The 14275-nt window shown below is 31.8% G+C and overlaps 2 protein-coding genes across 4 annotated transcripts; one reads left to right on the top strand and one right to left on the bottom strand.

Annotated features, from left to right (window-relative positions):
• Positions 1-6773: 6773 nt before the first annotated feature.
• Positions 6774-10438, top strand: Nup50 (nuclear pore complex protein Nup50). Of its 2 annotated transcripts, none has more exons than XM_089222722.1 (3): positions 6774-6900; positions 7595-8173; positions 9253-10438. In XM_089222722.1, the coding sequence occupies exons 2-3, from the start codon at positions 7615-7617 to the stop codon at positions 10269-10271; spliced, it is 1578 nt and encodes a 525-aa protein (XP_089078848.1). In that variant the 5' UTR covers positions 6774-6900; positions 7595-7614; the 3' UTR covers positions 10272-10438. The 2 variants fall into 2 exon arrangements, with proteins under 2 accessions (XP_089078848.1, XP_015370516.2); XM_015515030.2 differs by lacking the exon at positions 6774-6900 and adding an exon at positions 6907-7348.
• Positions 10429-11079, bottom strand: Urm1 (Ubiquitin-related modifier 1). Of its 2 annotated transcripts, none has more exons than XM_015515032.2 (2): positions 10845-11079; positions 10429-10784 (listed from the first exon to the last, which is right to left on the bottom strand). In XM_015515032.2, the coding sequence occupies exon 2, from the start codon at positions 10763-10765 to the stop codon at positions 10454-10456; it is 312 nt and encodes a 103-aa protein (XP_015370518.1). In that variant the 5' UTR covers positions 10766-10784; positions 10845-11079; the 3' UTR covers positions 10429-10453. The 2 variants fall into 2 exon arrangements, with proteins under 2 accessions (XP_015370518.1, XP_015370517.1); XM_015515031.2 differs by having other exon boundaries at positions 10429-10771; positions 10845-11077.
• Between the last annotated feature and the right edge of the window lie 3196 nt (positions 11080-14275).

Below are 14275 nucleotides of genomic sequence, written 5' to 3'. Positions count from 1 at the left end.
TTTGATTTAGTATTTTAAAAATATATCATTATGGCTAATTGTTGTGTAAACTATAAACCATGAACATTAGAGTACTCTAATGTTCATGCTATAAACTATAAACCTGAATATTTATTTATTGCATACCTACGACCTACCTATTTATAATATTTATATAGAATTTATAGATGAACATTAATATTTTTGTATTACTATATTTTACTTCTGTATAATAAATTGAAGAGACAAATAAAAACCTTTATTACTAAGTCCAACCTTATCAATAGTATTTAATGTAAACTTATATATCATGTAAATAATTTAGAGTTAAACCCATTGTTGCCAATGCCCATAGTTGCCGAGGCTTAATTCAAATAAAAAAAAATAAATAAATTGAAGAACAAGATTTATGATAGAAATACAGAAACAAAATATTAGAATAATTATATTTTATTAATGAAGTCATACAATTTATCACCTAGAGAGCGCTGTGTGCTGGTGTAAAAGCCAATACACATTTTCACGGTTCGTTCCGCAACCATATTATCTATAGCCGTGGTACAGAGTAGGCGGGAGTTTAACGACACCAACCTCTGTTTTATTAAAAATGGATATAAAGAAATATCGTATTATTGTACTCGTAATCACTGTTATTATTATAATTTATAATAGTACCTGTAAATTATTTAACATTTAATATTTTAATTTTAATATAATATATTATACTTGTCTATGATAAAATGGATCATAACTATGCTCGACAAAGTATGTATTTATTTTCCTTTGATTAATTTATCATTTAAATAAAATTATATTTATTTTTTAGTTCCCCAAGAGAATATTCTACTTTGATGGTAAATAGTTGAGCATAAAATTCTAATGATCTTGTATTCTTTCTATAAATTATTTACTATTAATTGCATAATTATTTATTTTTATTTAAATATAATACCATTTGTTTCTAGTTCCCTTGGAAGATATTCAATTAATATAATTAGAATTATAAAAATAAAATTAATAAAATAATTAATTATTAACTAATGTCAAAAACTATGTTTGTTATGTTTATATATAATACTATCACTATCATTTATGTTTATGTATGTTATGGAAAGGGAAAAAGTAGTATTGATAACTATACAGACGAGGAGTCGGGGTAACTTAGAGTTATCAGTAGTCGCCCGTATGCTATGACGGACGGTTGTAAAATTATGTGTACGTGTACGATTTGTTTCTTTCTTTAATAAAGTTTAATGTGAGCTAAGTTCTTGTGTATGTTAATATTCAGAAGTGGGATGAACAAATGAACAATAAATGAACGACGATTTAAGAACAATTATGCCGAACAACGAACATAACGTCCATGGAGATCAACCGAGTTCACAAGAGTCACGTGCTTCGTGCAACGAAAAGCTGGATACAGGGAGTACTCATAACCTACAAAAATTACGAAATGAAAAATCGAACCAAAACGCTGATCACAATTATGCCGCCAAAAGTAACGACCAAACACCCAAGGATGAAACAGTGTTACCAACCCAGTCCGTAACTACTAGTGGCTTAGATCCGATGATAAAGGCACTACTTGAACAAAATCAAACATTGATAAACGGTTTGTTTACAAACGAGAGATATCGAGATCGATCGTCGACATCGTCGGAAAGTTCGGAATATCTTGTTATGCCAAATTTTCTCAACACGTTGCCGGAATTCGATGGTCGAGGTAATAGTCAAACCGCAGAAGATTGGTTGGCAGCTATCGAAGGTGTCGCTAAGCTACATCGATGGCCCGACGCGTTCAGAATTGAAAGCGCGCGCTCGCGAATGACCGGACCAGCGAACAATTGGTTTACCGGTAGGAAATTTACAAATTGGGACGAATTCGTAACTCAGTTTAAACATACATTTGTTGGTTCGAAACTGAATATAGTCGAACGTATGAAAAACATGCTGAAACGAGTACAAAGTGAATCGGAAACGGTAGCCGATTATTTTCACCATAAAGCTAGATTATGTCGTGAATTAGAATTGCCGTTTGATGAGACGAAGCAGCAAATTGTCGCCGGGTTAAAGTCGCGAGACTTATGCTATTATTTGTTAGCTCGAAATCACATTGATGAAGACAACCTGTGTTACGATTTAACGTCGTTTGCTCAGATTAATGATGCCCGTTCACAGTATTTCAAAAAAGATAAGCCACAACGTCCAAATACCAATGAAGTAAGTCACGTTACGTCCAGTACAACCAAGTCTCAAATGCCTACTGCATCTAAGGACACTAACCGTAAGACATTTACCAAATTACCGCCGCGTAATGACAAAGACGAGCCACTCTGTTTCAACTGCTCTACATATGGACATGTATCAAGATACTGCACAAAACCAAAAAAAACGAAGTGCGAAAAATGTGGAAAATATGGTCATGAAAAAAACGTTTGTTTCACGAATACCCAAGTTGTGTCGTTAGTAAGTTCAACACCAAACAGAATTAATGAAAAGTATTTTTTTGATGTTTTAGTTAATGACAAACCAGTACAAGCGTACGTAGATACTGGAAGTCAACTATGTCTAATGCGAAAGAGTGACGCTATAACAATGGGGTTATCGATCGAGTCAATACCGAATACAGTTGAAATCCGAGGCTACGGTGATGGTAGATTGGTGCCTGTAGGCGTTGCCACAGCAAAATTACAAGTTGACTGCGCTACTTCTCAAGTACCGATTTATATCGTTTCAGATGACGCACAGACCATAGCACTTATCGTTGGGCAACCATTCACTGAACAATCGCATGTTGTACTAGTCAAACGTGGGGACATTTTACGTATATACGAAGACACTAAAGAAGGCAACGACGTATTTGATATGGATATCCCAGAACTGCCACCAAGAGTAATTAGTTTGTGGGCTAAACAAACAGAAGTAATTTCACCGAAGCATGTTGGAGTGATTGAGGTACAGTCGGATGACAAATCATTAGATTTATTTGTTAACGCACAGATAAGAGATGACCGCTGTATTCCAAGTTGTGTCATAACTACTGATGACCAGGGTAAGGCACGGTTGCCTATTATCAATCTTTCAACGTCAGACGTCCATGTAAAAGAAAATGAGAGAATAAGCAGAGCTATATTATGTACGGAGATGGCAGAAACCCAGTGCGAAAAATCAGACCTTGAAGTAGAGTCCATTAAACATGGTAACCAACTAACAACTGAAGAACAACTGGCATTACAGACACTCATAAACAAATATCGAAACTGTTTTGCTACCCAAATGAGTGAACTGGGCAAAGTAGAAGGTACTGAATGTGATATAATAACTGTTACCAACGAACCAGTTACTTTCCGTCCTTATCGGTTGAGCGAATCAGAACGAAGAACAGTGAGAGTAATGGTTGAAGACTTGAAAGGATGCGGTATAATAACAGATTCCAATTCTCCATATGCATCTCCTATCCTATTAGTCAAAAAGAAAGACGGCGGAAGTAGGTTCTGTGTGGACTATCGGGCACTGAACAAAATAACGGTGAAGGACCGTTATCCATTACCTCTGATAGAAGAACAAATTGACCGCTTAGCAGGTATGAAATTATATACTAATCTAGATATGTACTCCGGTTATTACCAGATACCAATGAGCAAAGACGCCAGGGAGAAGACTTCATTCATAACACCGGATGGTCAATATGAATTCACACGAATGCCATTTGGTATAGCAAACGGACCATCTGTCTACCAACGCATGATCAACCAAGTTTTGGGACCTCTGCGATTTACAATTGCTATGGTGTTCATGGACGATGTTCTGATTCCTAGTCGCACAGTAGAAGACGGGTTGTCTAATTTAGAAACCGTACTTGAAACTTTTGTTAATGCTAATCTTACATTAAATCTAAAGAAATGTAATTTTCTGTGTACAGAAATTGAATACTTGGGATTTCAGATTTCAGAAGGCTCAATAGCACCAAGTAAACGCAAGATCGAAGCAGTGATGAACTTTCCCAGACCACGAGATGTACACAATGTGCGACAATACCTAGGCCTGACTGGTTATTTTCGTCGATATGTTCAAGGATATGCACAAATTACTAAACCCCTTACGTCATTACTGCATAAGGATACTCCTTGGGATTGGACTGAGGACCAAGATGCTGCGTTTGAAAAATTAAAATTTATTCTTACAAATAAACCTATACTGAAACTGTATGACCCGCTATCTGAGACGGAAGTACACTGTGATGCTTCTCAATTGGGCTTGGGAGCAATACTGTTGCAAAAGGATGAGCGAGCGTCAATGCACCCAGTTGCATATGCGAGCCGCCAAACAACGCCAGAAGAATCGCGTTATCACTCTACTGAACTAGAGACTCTGGCTGTAGTTTGGTCTTTTCAAAAGTTTCGCGCTTACTTAATAGGGAAAAAGTTTAAAGTGATTACAGATTGTGCAGCTGTCAGATGGACGTTCTGCAAGAAAAACATTGTACCAAGAATAGGAAGATGGTGGTTGCAGATCATGGATTACGACTTTGAAGTAGAGCACCGAGCAGGGAATAAGATGGACCACGTGGATGCCCTTTCAAGAAATCCAAATGCTGAAGAAAAATCAATTTTAGAAGAAACAGAAATATTTCATGTATTGTTAAATACTATGAACAGTGATGACTGGTTAACACTTGCTCAAAGACATGACAACAAACTGAATGAAATCATAAGAATTGTAGGGATTGGAGGAGAAAAGGTATTAAACAAAGCTGAAAGAAAAATTCAAGAAGAGTATAGTGTTGTTGACGGGAGACTATATCGTAGGAACAACGATAAACTTTTATGGGTAGTACCAAAACGAGCAAGAAGTCAAATAACGAGGCTATGTCATAATAATGTAGGACATCCAGCTGTAGAGAACACATTGGAAAGATTGCGACGCCACTATTGGTTTCCCTATATGAGACGATATGTAAAAGGGTTTGTTGGATCATGCTTAGACTGTTTATACAATAAAGTACCAGGCGGACAACGTCAAGGTAAACTTCATGCAATTGATAAGATAGGTGTGCCATTCCATACAGTACATGTGGATCACTTGGGACCTTTTGTAAAAGGTAAACTTAACAACGTATATCTGTTTGTATTAGTTGATGGATTTACAAAGTTTTCAATTTTAAGACCAACCAAAAATGTCAAGAGCACCACTACCACCAAGTTGATGGAGGACATCATAGCTATATTTGGGCCCATGGTAAGGATAGTCAGTGATCGCGGTACAGCTTTCACCGGAAAAGAGTTTGAACAAATGTGTAAAGCCAGGAACATTATTCATGTGAGGAACGCAACTGCTACACCTAGAGCCAATGGACAATGTGAGAGACTTAACAGGACAATTTTATCAATGTTGACTACCACCTGCAAGGAAGAAGACGATTGGGACAAAGTTATAGGAAGAATTCAATGGAGCATTAATAATGCATTTAATAAAGCAACAAAATCTACTCCGTTCACACTAATGTTTGGATTTATTCCAAGGACCTACGATGGTGATGCAATTCGAGATGAAGTGCTATCAACTCAAAACAACGCATGTGACATTTTACAATTAAGAGCTCGAGCGCTAGAGTCAATAGTTTTAGAGCAAAAGAAAATGCAGGACTATCACAATCAAGGGCGAATTAAGGCCCCTACATTTGCCACAGGTGACTTAGTGATGATACAGCGTCAGACAACAGGACAGCCAGGAGAATCGAAGAAAATGTTGGTGAAATACAAGGGTCCCTATGTAATCACAGAAGTCCTACCTAATGACCGTTTCAGGGTACAAGATTTACCAGAGATTCAAAGAACCCAAAGATTTTACGAAGGAGTGGTAGCCTTAGATCAGATGAAGATGTATATGCACTCTGGACCTGACTCATGCGAGGAAGAGGAAGATAGTAACCTGGGAGATGAAGAAATGGAGAAGGAAGAAGAGGACAAGACTGATCAACGACCCATTCGAGTCAGGCGAAAGCCAAAAAAACTTGAAGACTTCATATAATTTCTTATATATAATAATTAAAATACATGTATATATTCTAATTTGTATGATTAATATTAAGTCAATTATATGAAAATTATCATGCTAAGTATTATAATAATGATATGATATACAAGATATTTTCTAAAGTACCTCATACTGTTGAATGTAAAGCATTATTTGTTATGTTGACATGCTGTATTCGTAGAGAAAACTAATTATCATAATTATTATGTTATTTAAAAATGTATATTAATTATAAATTGTGTTATGTGCCTTATGAGGACATAAGGCCTAAGGATGGCCGAATGTTATGTTTATATATAATACTATCACTATCATTTATGTTTATGTATGTTATGGAAAGGGAAAAAGTAGTATTGATAACTATACAGACGAGGAGTCGGGGTAACTTAGAGTTATCAGTAGTCGCCCGTATGCTATGACGGACGGTTGTAAAATTATGTGTACGTGTACGATTTGTTTCTTTCTTTAATAAAGTTTAATGTGAGCTAAGTTCTTGTGTATGTTAATATGTTCATACTATGAAAGTATGAAATATAATATACACATTATATCTAAATATTAGACTATTTAACTATTTATTGGGCTAGTTGTCATGTATAGAAACAGTTAAATGAAAAAACAACAAAATCACTTTAAAAAAGTTAAAATAAGTTAGACAATATTTATTTTATAGTCGTACCTAGTTTCTACCTAAATTAAATTCAGATTTTGGTTTCTTACAGTTGGCTATACTGATGTAGTAAACTGTGGTTGTAGGAGAATTACTGATATCATCCCATATATATATGCCAGGAAATTACTCAGAGCGGCGGGCTTGTCTTATCAGCTTATTTTATTTCTTCTTTGATGAGTGGCGACTGGCGAGTGGATTACAACCACAGATAAGTTTTATATTGTTCTATGGTTTTATATAATCTGCTTGTGCTTGTGCTACAACACTAACCAGACGCCAGAGTTCGGTCTAAGGAATCGAGTCTCGAGTCTACCTTGTAGCATAGTTCTGTGCGACTGAGCTTGTAGAGACCGTATGGTATATAGTGCCTATGATTGTTGAATGTTGATTGTGTTTCATGACTTCGTTTATGGTGTATAGTGTTTGTACTGTTTGTAGGTAAACTGTATGACATTCGTAGTTATTGTAATTACCATTTACCAGTTACTAGTTGCGTCTCATTCTTCATAATTACAAATTGACGGTTATTATTCAGCGTTAAATGTAGATATTTCGAATTTTAATTTTACTGTAAACCGTAAAGTGTGAATAAGATTTGTGTAAACTGATATACCTAGTTATCTAGTGACTTGAGGCTAGACATTTGGCAACTACTAGAAGGTGAGATTCAGCTATTATTTTATTGATCTATTAGTTTTAACTGTTATTCAATTATAAAATATGTAGATGTATTATGTATGCATTACTGTATTGAAATGTTTATGTACTTTGGACAAAATATTTTTCGAGGGCAAATTTTCATTAAATTCCCATTCTGTTGCTTTCATTTTTTTCTCTTTTATATGGTTTATTTTTTTTAGTAATATATGTTTATATATAAAAACAATTAATATTTTTGTTTTAAAGGTTAGTGAACATTTATCATTATGAGTAAGCGCAGAGCAGGTAATGAACTAACCAAAGACAATTGGGATGAGGAAGAAGAAAAAGTGGATCCAGGAACATTTAAGGTAGCAGACGATTCTGTATTGAAAAACCGAGTTCTAAAAAGAGCAAAAAGAACATTACAAAGAGATGAATCTGGTGAACTAAAACCAATATTTTCTGGATTTTCTGGATTCAACAGTCTATCCAGTAATTCAAATTCTAAACAAGCATTTTCCTTTTTGTCAAAATCAAATGACATACCCAGTGAGAGTGGAAATCATCCATCTGCATCAACGATTAATTCATTGACTACGTCTAGTAGCTTAACATTTTCAGAAAGTAACAGTTCCAAAAGTTCAACTCCACCAATTGTTAATCATGTTAAGGTGATGAAGCTAAACGAGGCATTTGTTAAATTTATTACAAATGCTGTGCAGAAAAATCCTTATTGCGTGCTAACTCCTTCATTGAAAGACTATGAAAAACAAATAAGCAAATTCGTCGATCTTTCTAGTTTTAAAACAAACACGCCTGATACTTCAATGGCTTCTAATAAAGGTTTGCATATTTATATATTTATTTATTATGTCAAATTTTTTGTTGTCTCAAACTCAATTAAAATGTTATCTTTTTTATTTCTCTCGAGTTTTGGCATAAATAAAGTTTACTGTTTTTAAAATTTTATATTTTAAAGTTAGGGTAATAATTATGATTATTAAAACATTTCTATGCTCTGTGCTGTGCCAAGAGATAACATTACCATTTTGTATATGCAGACTCAAGGCACCAACCGATCCGAGGCCCCATTTCCTACACTTTGTACCACAACTATATAGATTGTATATTTATGTATAATAGTGTCAACCCTTGCTGAACGTGTTCTATTTGGATCATGGTAATGTTCTCTCCTGACACATAATATAATATATTATGTAGGTATAGTATATTTTATGATTTAACAAAATGTGTACTATACCTATAAATACTATTTTATTCTGAAAATATTGGTGTTATTGATTTTTGAATAGATATTAGTATAATCAATGCTAATATAATATTTAATTTAGAATAAAATATAAATCTCATATTTAGGTAAGCTATGTTAGGTATATTATTTAAATGTAAGCATAAATTCTGGCATTTAATTTTTTTGATCTATGCATTGAAAAGAAATACGTATACTCATTTCCTTTGTGGTTTTCATTATTTATATGACTGTACCTTTTTTTACATTGTGTCTATTTTAAATTGCTTAGCAATGTTGCATTTGATTATTTATTAAGACATTTTTAATTGTTTTAATACCTTATGTGAAATTGTGCTTATTGAATTCGATTAAAAAATATAACATAAATAAATACTGCTTATAATAATGACTGAACTTTTTAAAGTAACTTAGGGACTAGGGTATACATCCCTATTTGTATACTTTCAATGGCTTACAGAAGTCTAAATTCTATTATACACCAATGAGGTAGATGTCTTTCTGACTATTTATCATCTGTTGTATAGAAAAAAACTTAGTTAGCACTATTATTTTGGGAAGTTAGGGATAATCTCTCTTTAGAGTTTCAATTTTATCTTAAATTTAAATGACTTTTAATATTCTGTTATAAATTTTTAATGAAATGTTTCAGGATCTCCTCAAATATCAGTAATGGAAAGTAAAATAACACGTACAAAGAACTCTGATGAAGTAAAAAATAATTCTGTCAATGCCCAGAAAAATGAAATTAGTTTTATAAATCCAATTGGCAATATTTCTAGCAATGAACAATTATTTAGTTTTGGTAATACAAGCCAAGACAGTAGTACTAAAGAATTAGGTACAAATATTTTGAAAATTGATAAGACGTCTACAGAACACACAGAAGAAAAAAATGAAGAAACAAAATTAAAACCATTTTCTTCAGAAGAATCAAAGAATACACTTGCAACAGGGAATAATGGATTTAAGTTGGGTGAATTCAAATTTAATAATCAGCCATTGTCAACCTCTCTTACTAGTAAATCTCCTGACTTTAAATTTAGTGATGATAAAACATTGGCATTTAATTCTAATGACAAAAAACCATCCCCCTCAGATAAACCTGTTGTATGCAAGACATTAAACACGAAGCCTCCATTCAATTTTGGAGGTTCTCAACCATCATTTTCATTTAAATCTACTGAACAAAATAATTCCAAGCCATTCTTTAGTTTCGGATCAAAATCTCCTACCATAACATTTTCTGCTGAAAATTTGAAGACTCCTCAGGAACCTCAAAATCCACAAGATGAAGATGAGGATCAACCCCCAGTTGTGAATTTTACACCTATTAAAGAGAATGATGCAATTTTTGAGTCTAAAAGTAAACTATTTTGTTTTAAAAATGGTAAATATGAAGAACTTGGTGTTGGTCAATTGTATTTGAAACCAGTGGATGATAAAAAAATACAATTAATTATGAGGAACGATAGTGCCTTAGGAACTATAATGGCAAATACATTACTGAATGAATCTGTGAATTTTACTAAACGCAACTCAAAAAATGTCCAATTAACATGTGTTCTTGATCCTACAAAAAGTACCAAACCTCAAACGATTCTATTCAAATTTAAGGATTCACAAATCACTGATACTTTTGAAAAGGAACTAATCAAACTGAAAAATTAGTCCCAATTATTAAGTTTTCAGATTAAAAATAATTGATTTTCTTATTTGTATAATTTAATGTTCTTCCAGACTATATTATTGGTGAAAAAATACATACTATTGTGTAAGAACTTTTATTGATTTAAGTAGGTTTCATTTATATTAAATAAACAATAAATAAAATAACATTGGTGTTTTAATTTTTAACCTCCATGTAATGTAGATATAAATGTAATATTGTCATTATTCTTAATTTGATAATTTAAATCACCCAAGAGCTCCCAATCTTGGTCATTAACAGCAACAATGATGCCTGGCCTCACAGTGTTGCCTTTCATGAACAAATCGCATTTGTCTTTGTCGACCAATATGTTATCTTTAATCCAGAACAGGAGCAAACCTAGTGTCCAAGGCTTTTTCGCTTCAGGCAATACTACTTTGTGTTTCTTGACATTGTCAAATAAAACTTGAAGTCCACTTGTAAATTCGGTAGTTATGTTCAGTCCTTTTTCCATTATTTTCTAAAAATTTCAGCTACATTTAAAATAGCTATGAGGAAATAAAAGTTTAATTCGATGTATACTACTCTGTTACCTGTTGGTACCTGGTTGTTGTATTTTTTGTAATAAAATGTCACAACGCGACGATTTTAAATAAGGGAATTTACTTTTATAAGTAATATTGAAGTTTAAGCGTAGTTGGACATTTCGAATTTGTAAATATAAAACAAGCAACAAGCTACTAGCTAGAATAATAAAAAAGAATTGAAATTTGAAATTATTAGTTAAAAGAAAACAGTATTTAAACTCTAACACAAATAAACAATATATATTGATGATATGAATCATGATAACAACATGTTCCAACTCTGTTAACAATATTTGAAAAGATTATTCAGGGACTCCAACATGGACAATAATTGCCAATTATTATTGTTATACTTTGTTTGAAAATTTTTTTTTCAAAAGGTCTGGTAAACTCTGTTCATTTATCAAGTATAAGTAATTGAATGGCGATATTGTTATAATAAATATAAATTTAATTTATAAAACTAAATTAATTATAATAATTCGCCATGTTTCCCTAAGAATATGATAACTGTATAGTGTATTTTATTATGTTTTTATTTTGTTATACCTTATATGTCCTTATACTTATTAAAATAATGTAGTTTTGAATTATTCCAAAATGTATCTCTTTTTTTAAAATTATAAGAGAAAAGGACTGAGCGTCTGAGCATCATAGCTCAATTAGCTCATAGCAGCTGATCATAGACCTATAAAAGAATGGACCGCGCATAGAGAGAGAATATATATTGTGAATCAAAGATATGTGCGAGAGAGAAAGCGCTGTCAGAAATACCAAAGAGATTGTAAGCAAAAATATATTATTTAGTCTTTGAAATATTTTATATTTGTACCAAATAACAAATAACTTAAATAACTATAATTTTATTATTGAATCGTTCTATTTCTGTAAATTTTATTGTACATTACATATTATAGAACACTGAATAATACAAGAATACAACTGTCCATTATACTGAATATTGAATAATGATTGTCTGATTATTACAGTGACTAACTTATAATGTAAGTAAATAGGTTGTTTAATTTCAGAAGAGATATCATTGCCATCACAATACTCAATCAAGATTGAAAACAATTAAGCCGCATGCAAAACATACATCATGTAGGTACATAGGTACAACAAGATTCACCATTAGTGTAAAAGTGTAAAGTAGAAAAACATGAAAGGTATTATAATATTCACTTATTATAAATTTTTATTATTGATCGTATTTCAGTATTTGTCATTAGAAGCAGAAATTTTCTTTTTTAAACTTCATTATACAGATATGAATATTTAAAATTGTAAATAGTTTTTACATCTTAAAATACTTATAACTCGATTTCATTGACATATATGTTTTATATGTCTATGCTTGATTTACAATTAAATTACTATAAAAAGCATATGAGGTTGTCTAGATAATAATCTTACCTTTAAATTTTATTCGAAGTCAATTCACTCTAAATTTTAAACTAACAGAGCTACATTGCCTACATTAGCTCCAAGTATTCTGCTGAATGCTGATTGTAAAAGTTGTTAAGTCATGCAGTAATAAGACGGAGACAACACAATATGCGGGTATCAGTCTGTTGGTATTACGTCCTCTTAAAAATTTTAAATTTCTGAAGATACGACAAAATAGTAGTAACCATGGTATTGTCATCGATGAACGCGGTAAATTTTTAAAACCTCTAAGACTTTATAAATATTTAAATAATATACCTAAAAAAGTATAAATCTGTGGCATTATTTGAATTCTTTTATTTAAATACTATACAAAACTGGACTATAATTATTGTGATTAAAAAAAAAAGCTTGAAACTAGGCATGATTGAAAGTAAAAGTAATAATTAATAAATGTAATGCGAAGACTTTAATGTACTAAAAATTTATCAAATATATGCAATTGAATATAATATAATATTGCCTTAAAAAAATTACATTCTTTTATTACCCTAAAAATTACTTAATTCAATCTTTTATGTATTTTGTATTTATCATATGTTTATACATATTCCGTATGTCGCAAAAAACAGGGTACACTTTATCGCTCATTAGTCATTATGCCCTGTAAATATCTTTCAATTATGTTTGTAGGACATTAAACTAGACTAATCAGTAATCATCTTAAAATTCTTTTAACTCATGTATTTTACACATGCATTTTTTTTAAATGGCAACCTCTATATTAAATATCATTTTCGGATTGATCGACATTTTTCAAGACATTTTGATGAATCAACTTTTTTTTTTCTGGTTAGAACCGACAGCAGAGGAGGATCTGTTTGCACAATACTACTCATCTGCTGCCATCGTTTATTGATGAATAACGTTAAAACATTTAATCACAATACTTAACACCGAATATATACATATTACAACACCTAATGCTACAACATAAATGGTCACATAGATAAATGATGACGATCTCATTTGTGTATAACAATATATACTTATAAAGTACCTACCTATAGCTATTATTTTAATCATTTTTTTTAAATTTATTTATTTGATTATTGGTCAAGATGGTGTTTGAATTTAGAAGCGCATGCATATTTTTACTAAATTATATTTTTTGTAAACTTTTGAATAAAAATGTTGACTAAAATATAAACGTGATTACTGATTTTTAAAGTTATATAGTGTATGCATTAAATTTCCTTACAGACGATGTCAGACGCCAGCTAGTTTGTAGAATTCCAAGTCAAACATTTTCTCCGAATACGAAATTAACAATTAATTTTTATTATAATAAATCAATTATGGCAAAAAACACCAATATGCCAAGCATGTGGCACCACAATCACAATCAAACACATCTTCGTAGATTAAAAAATATACGAAAAACAAAGAGAAGAACTAAACATAAACCATGACATCGGAACAAGTCTTGGTCCAAATCCAGACAACGAACTGTTTTTTATACGAAACTGCCGATAATAAGTTATAACTATTTTAAGTAAATAATAATAAATGGTTGTCGCATGCCAAACTGAACCATACAAACTATAGTCCACAATGTTCATAAATAGTAAAATCTACAATATTTCATGAGTAGGGTTCGGAAATTATAGGAGCAAAAAAAGGCAAAATTGCAAGAAAAAATTATAAAATATGCATGAAAAATCGTTAAATATGCAAAACAAAAATTTGTTTATTTATTAAAAGTGTGTTACTTATTTGTTAATATAAACGAAAAAAAATTCTAAAAACAGTAAAAACATATATATTTAAAAAAATTGAATTATTTAAAACTCTTATATTATATATAAAAATAATGGTGCGTTATCGGTTGGCATTTGAGATTTTATTGAACTGAAAAAATGTAACATTAATTAAAATTAATTGATTAAGAGGGGTGGAGTGGCCGAGCGGACTAAGGCGTCGGTTGCGACGCACGCAGTTGCCGGTTCGAATCTCGGTCATGGGCGGAATCGCTCTTTGGGCATTTC

Source organism: Diuraphis noxia, unplaced genomic scaffold (assembly GCF_037042655.1).
Source record: "Diuraphis noxia isolate RWA-SAM2 unplaced genomic scaffold, SU_Dnox_SAM2 contig0003, whole genome shotgun sequence".
Classification (NCBI taxonomy): domain Eukaryota; kingdom Metazoa; phylum Arthropoda; class Insecta; order Hemiptera; family Aphididae; genus Diuraphis; species Diuraphis noxia.
The sequence above is the reverse complement of the archived record's forward strand: the minus strand, read 5'-3'. Positions and strand labels throughout refer to the sequence as shown.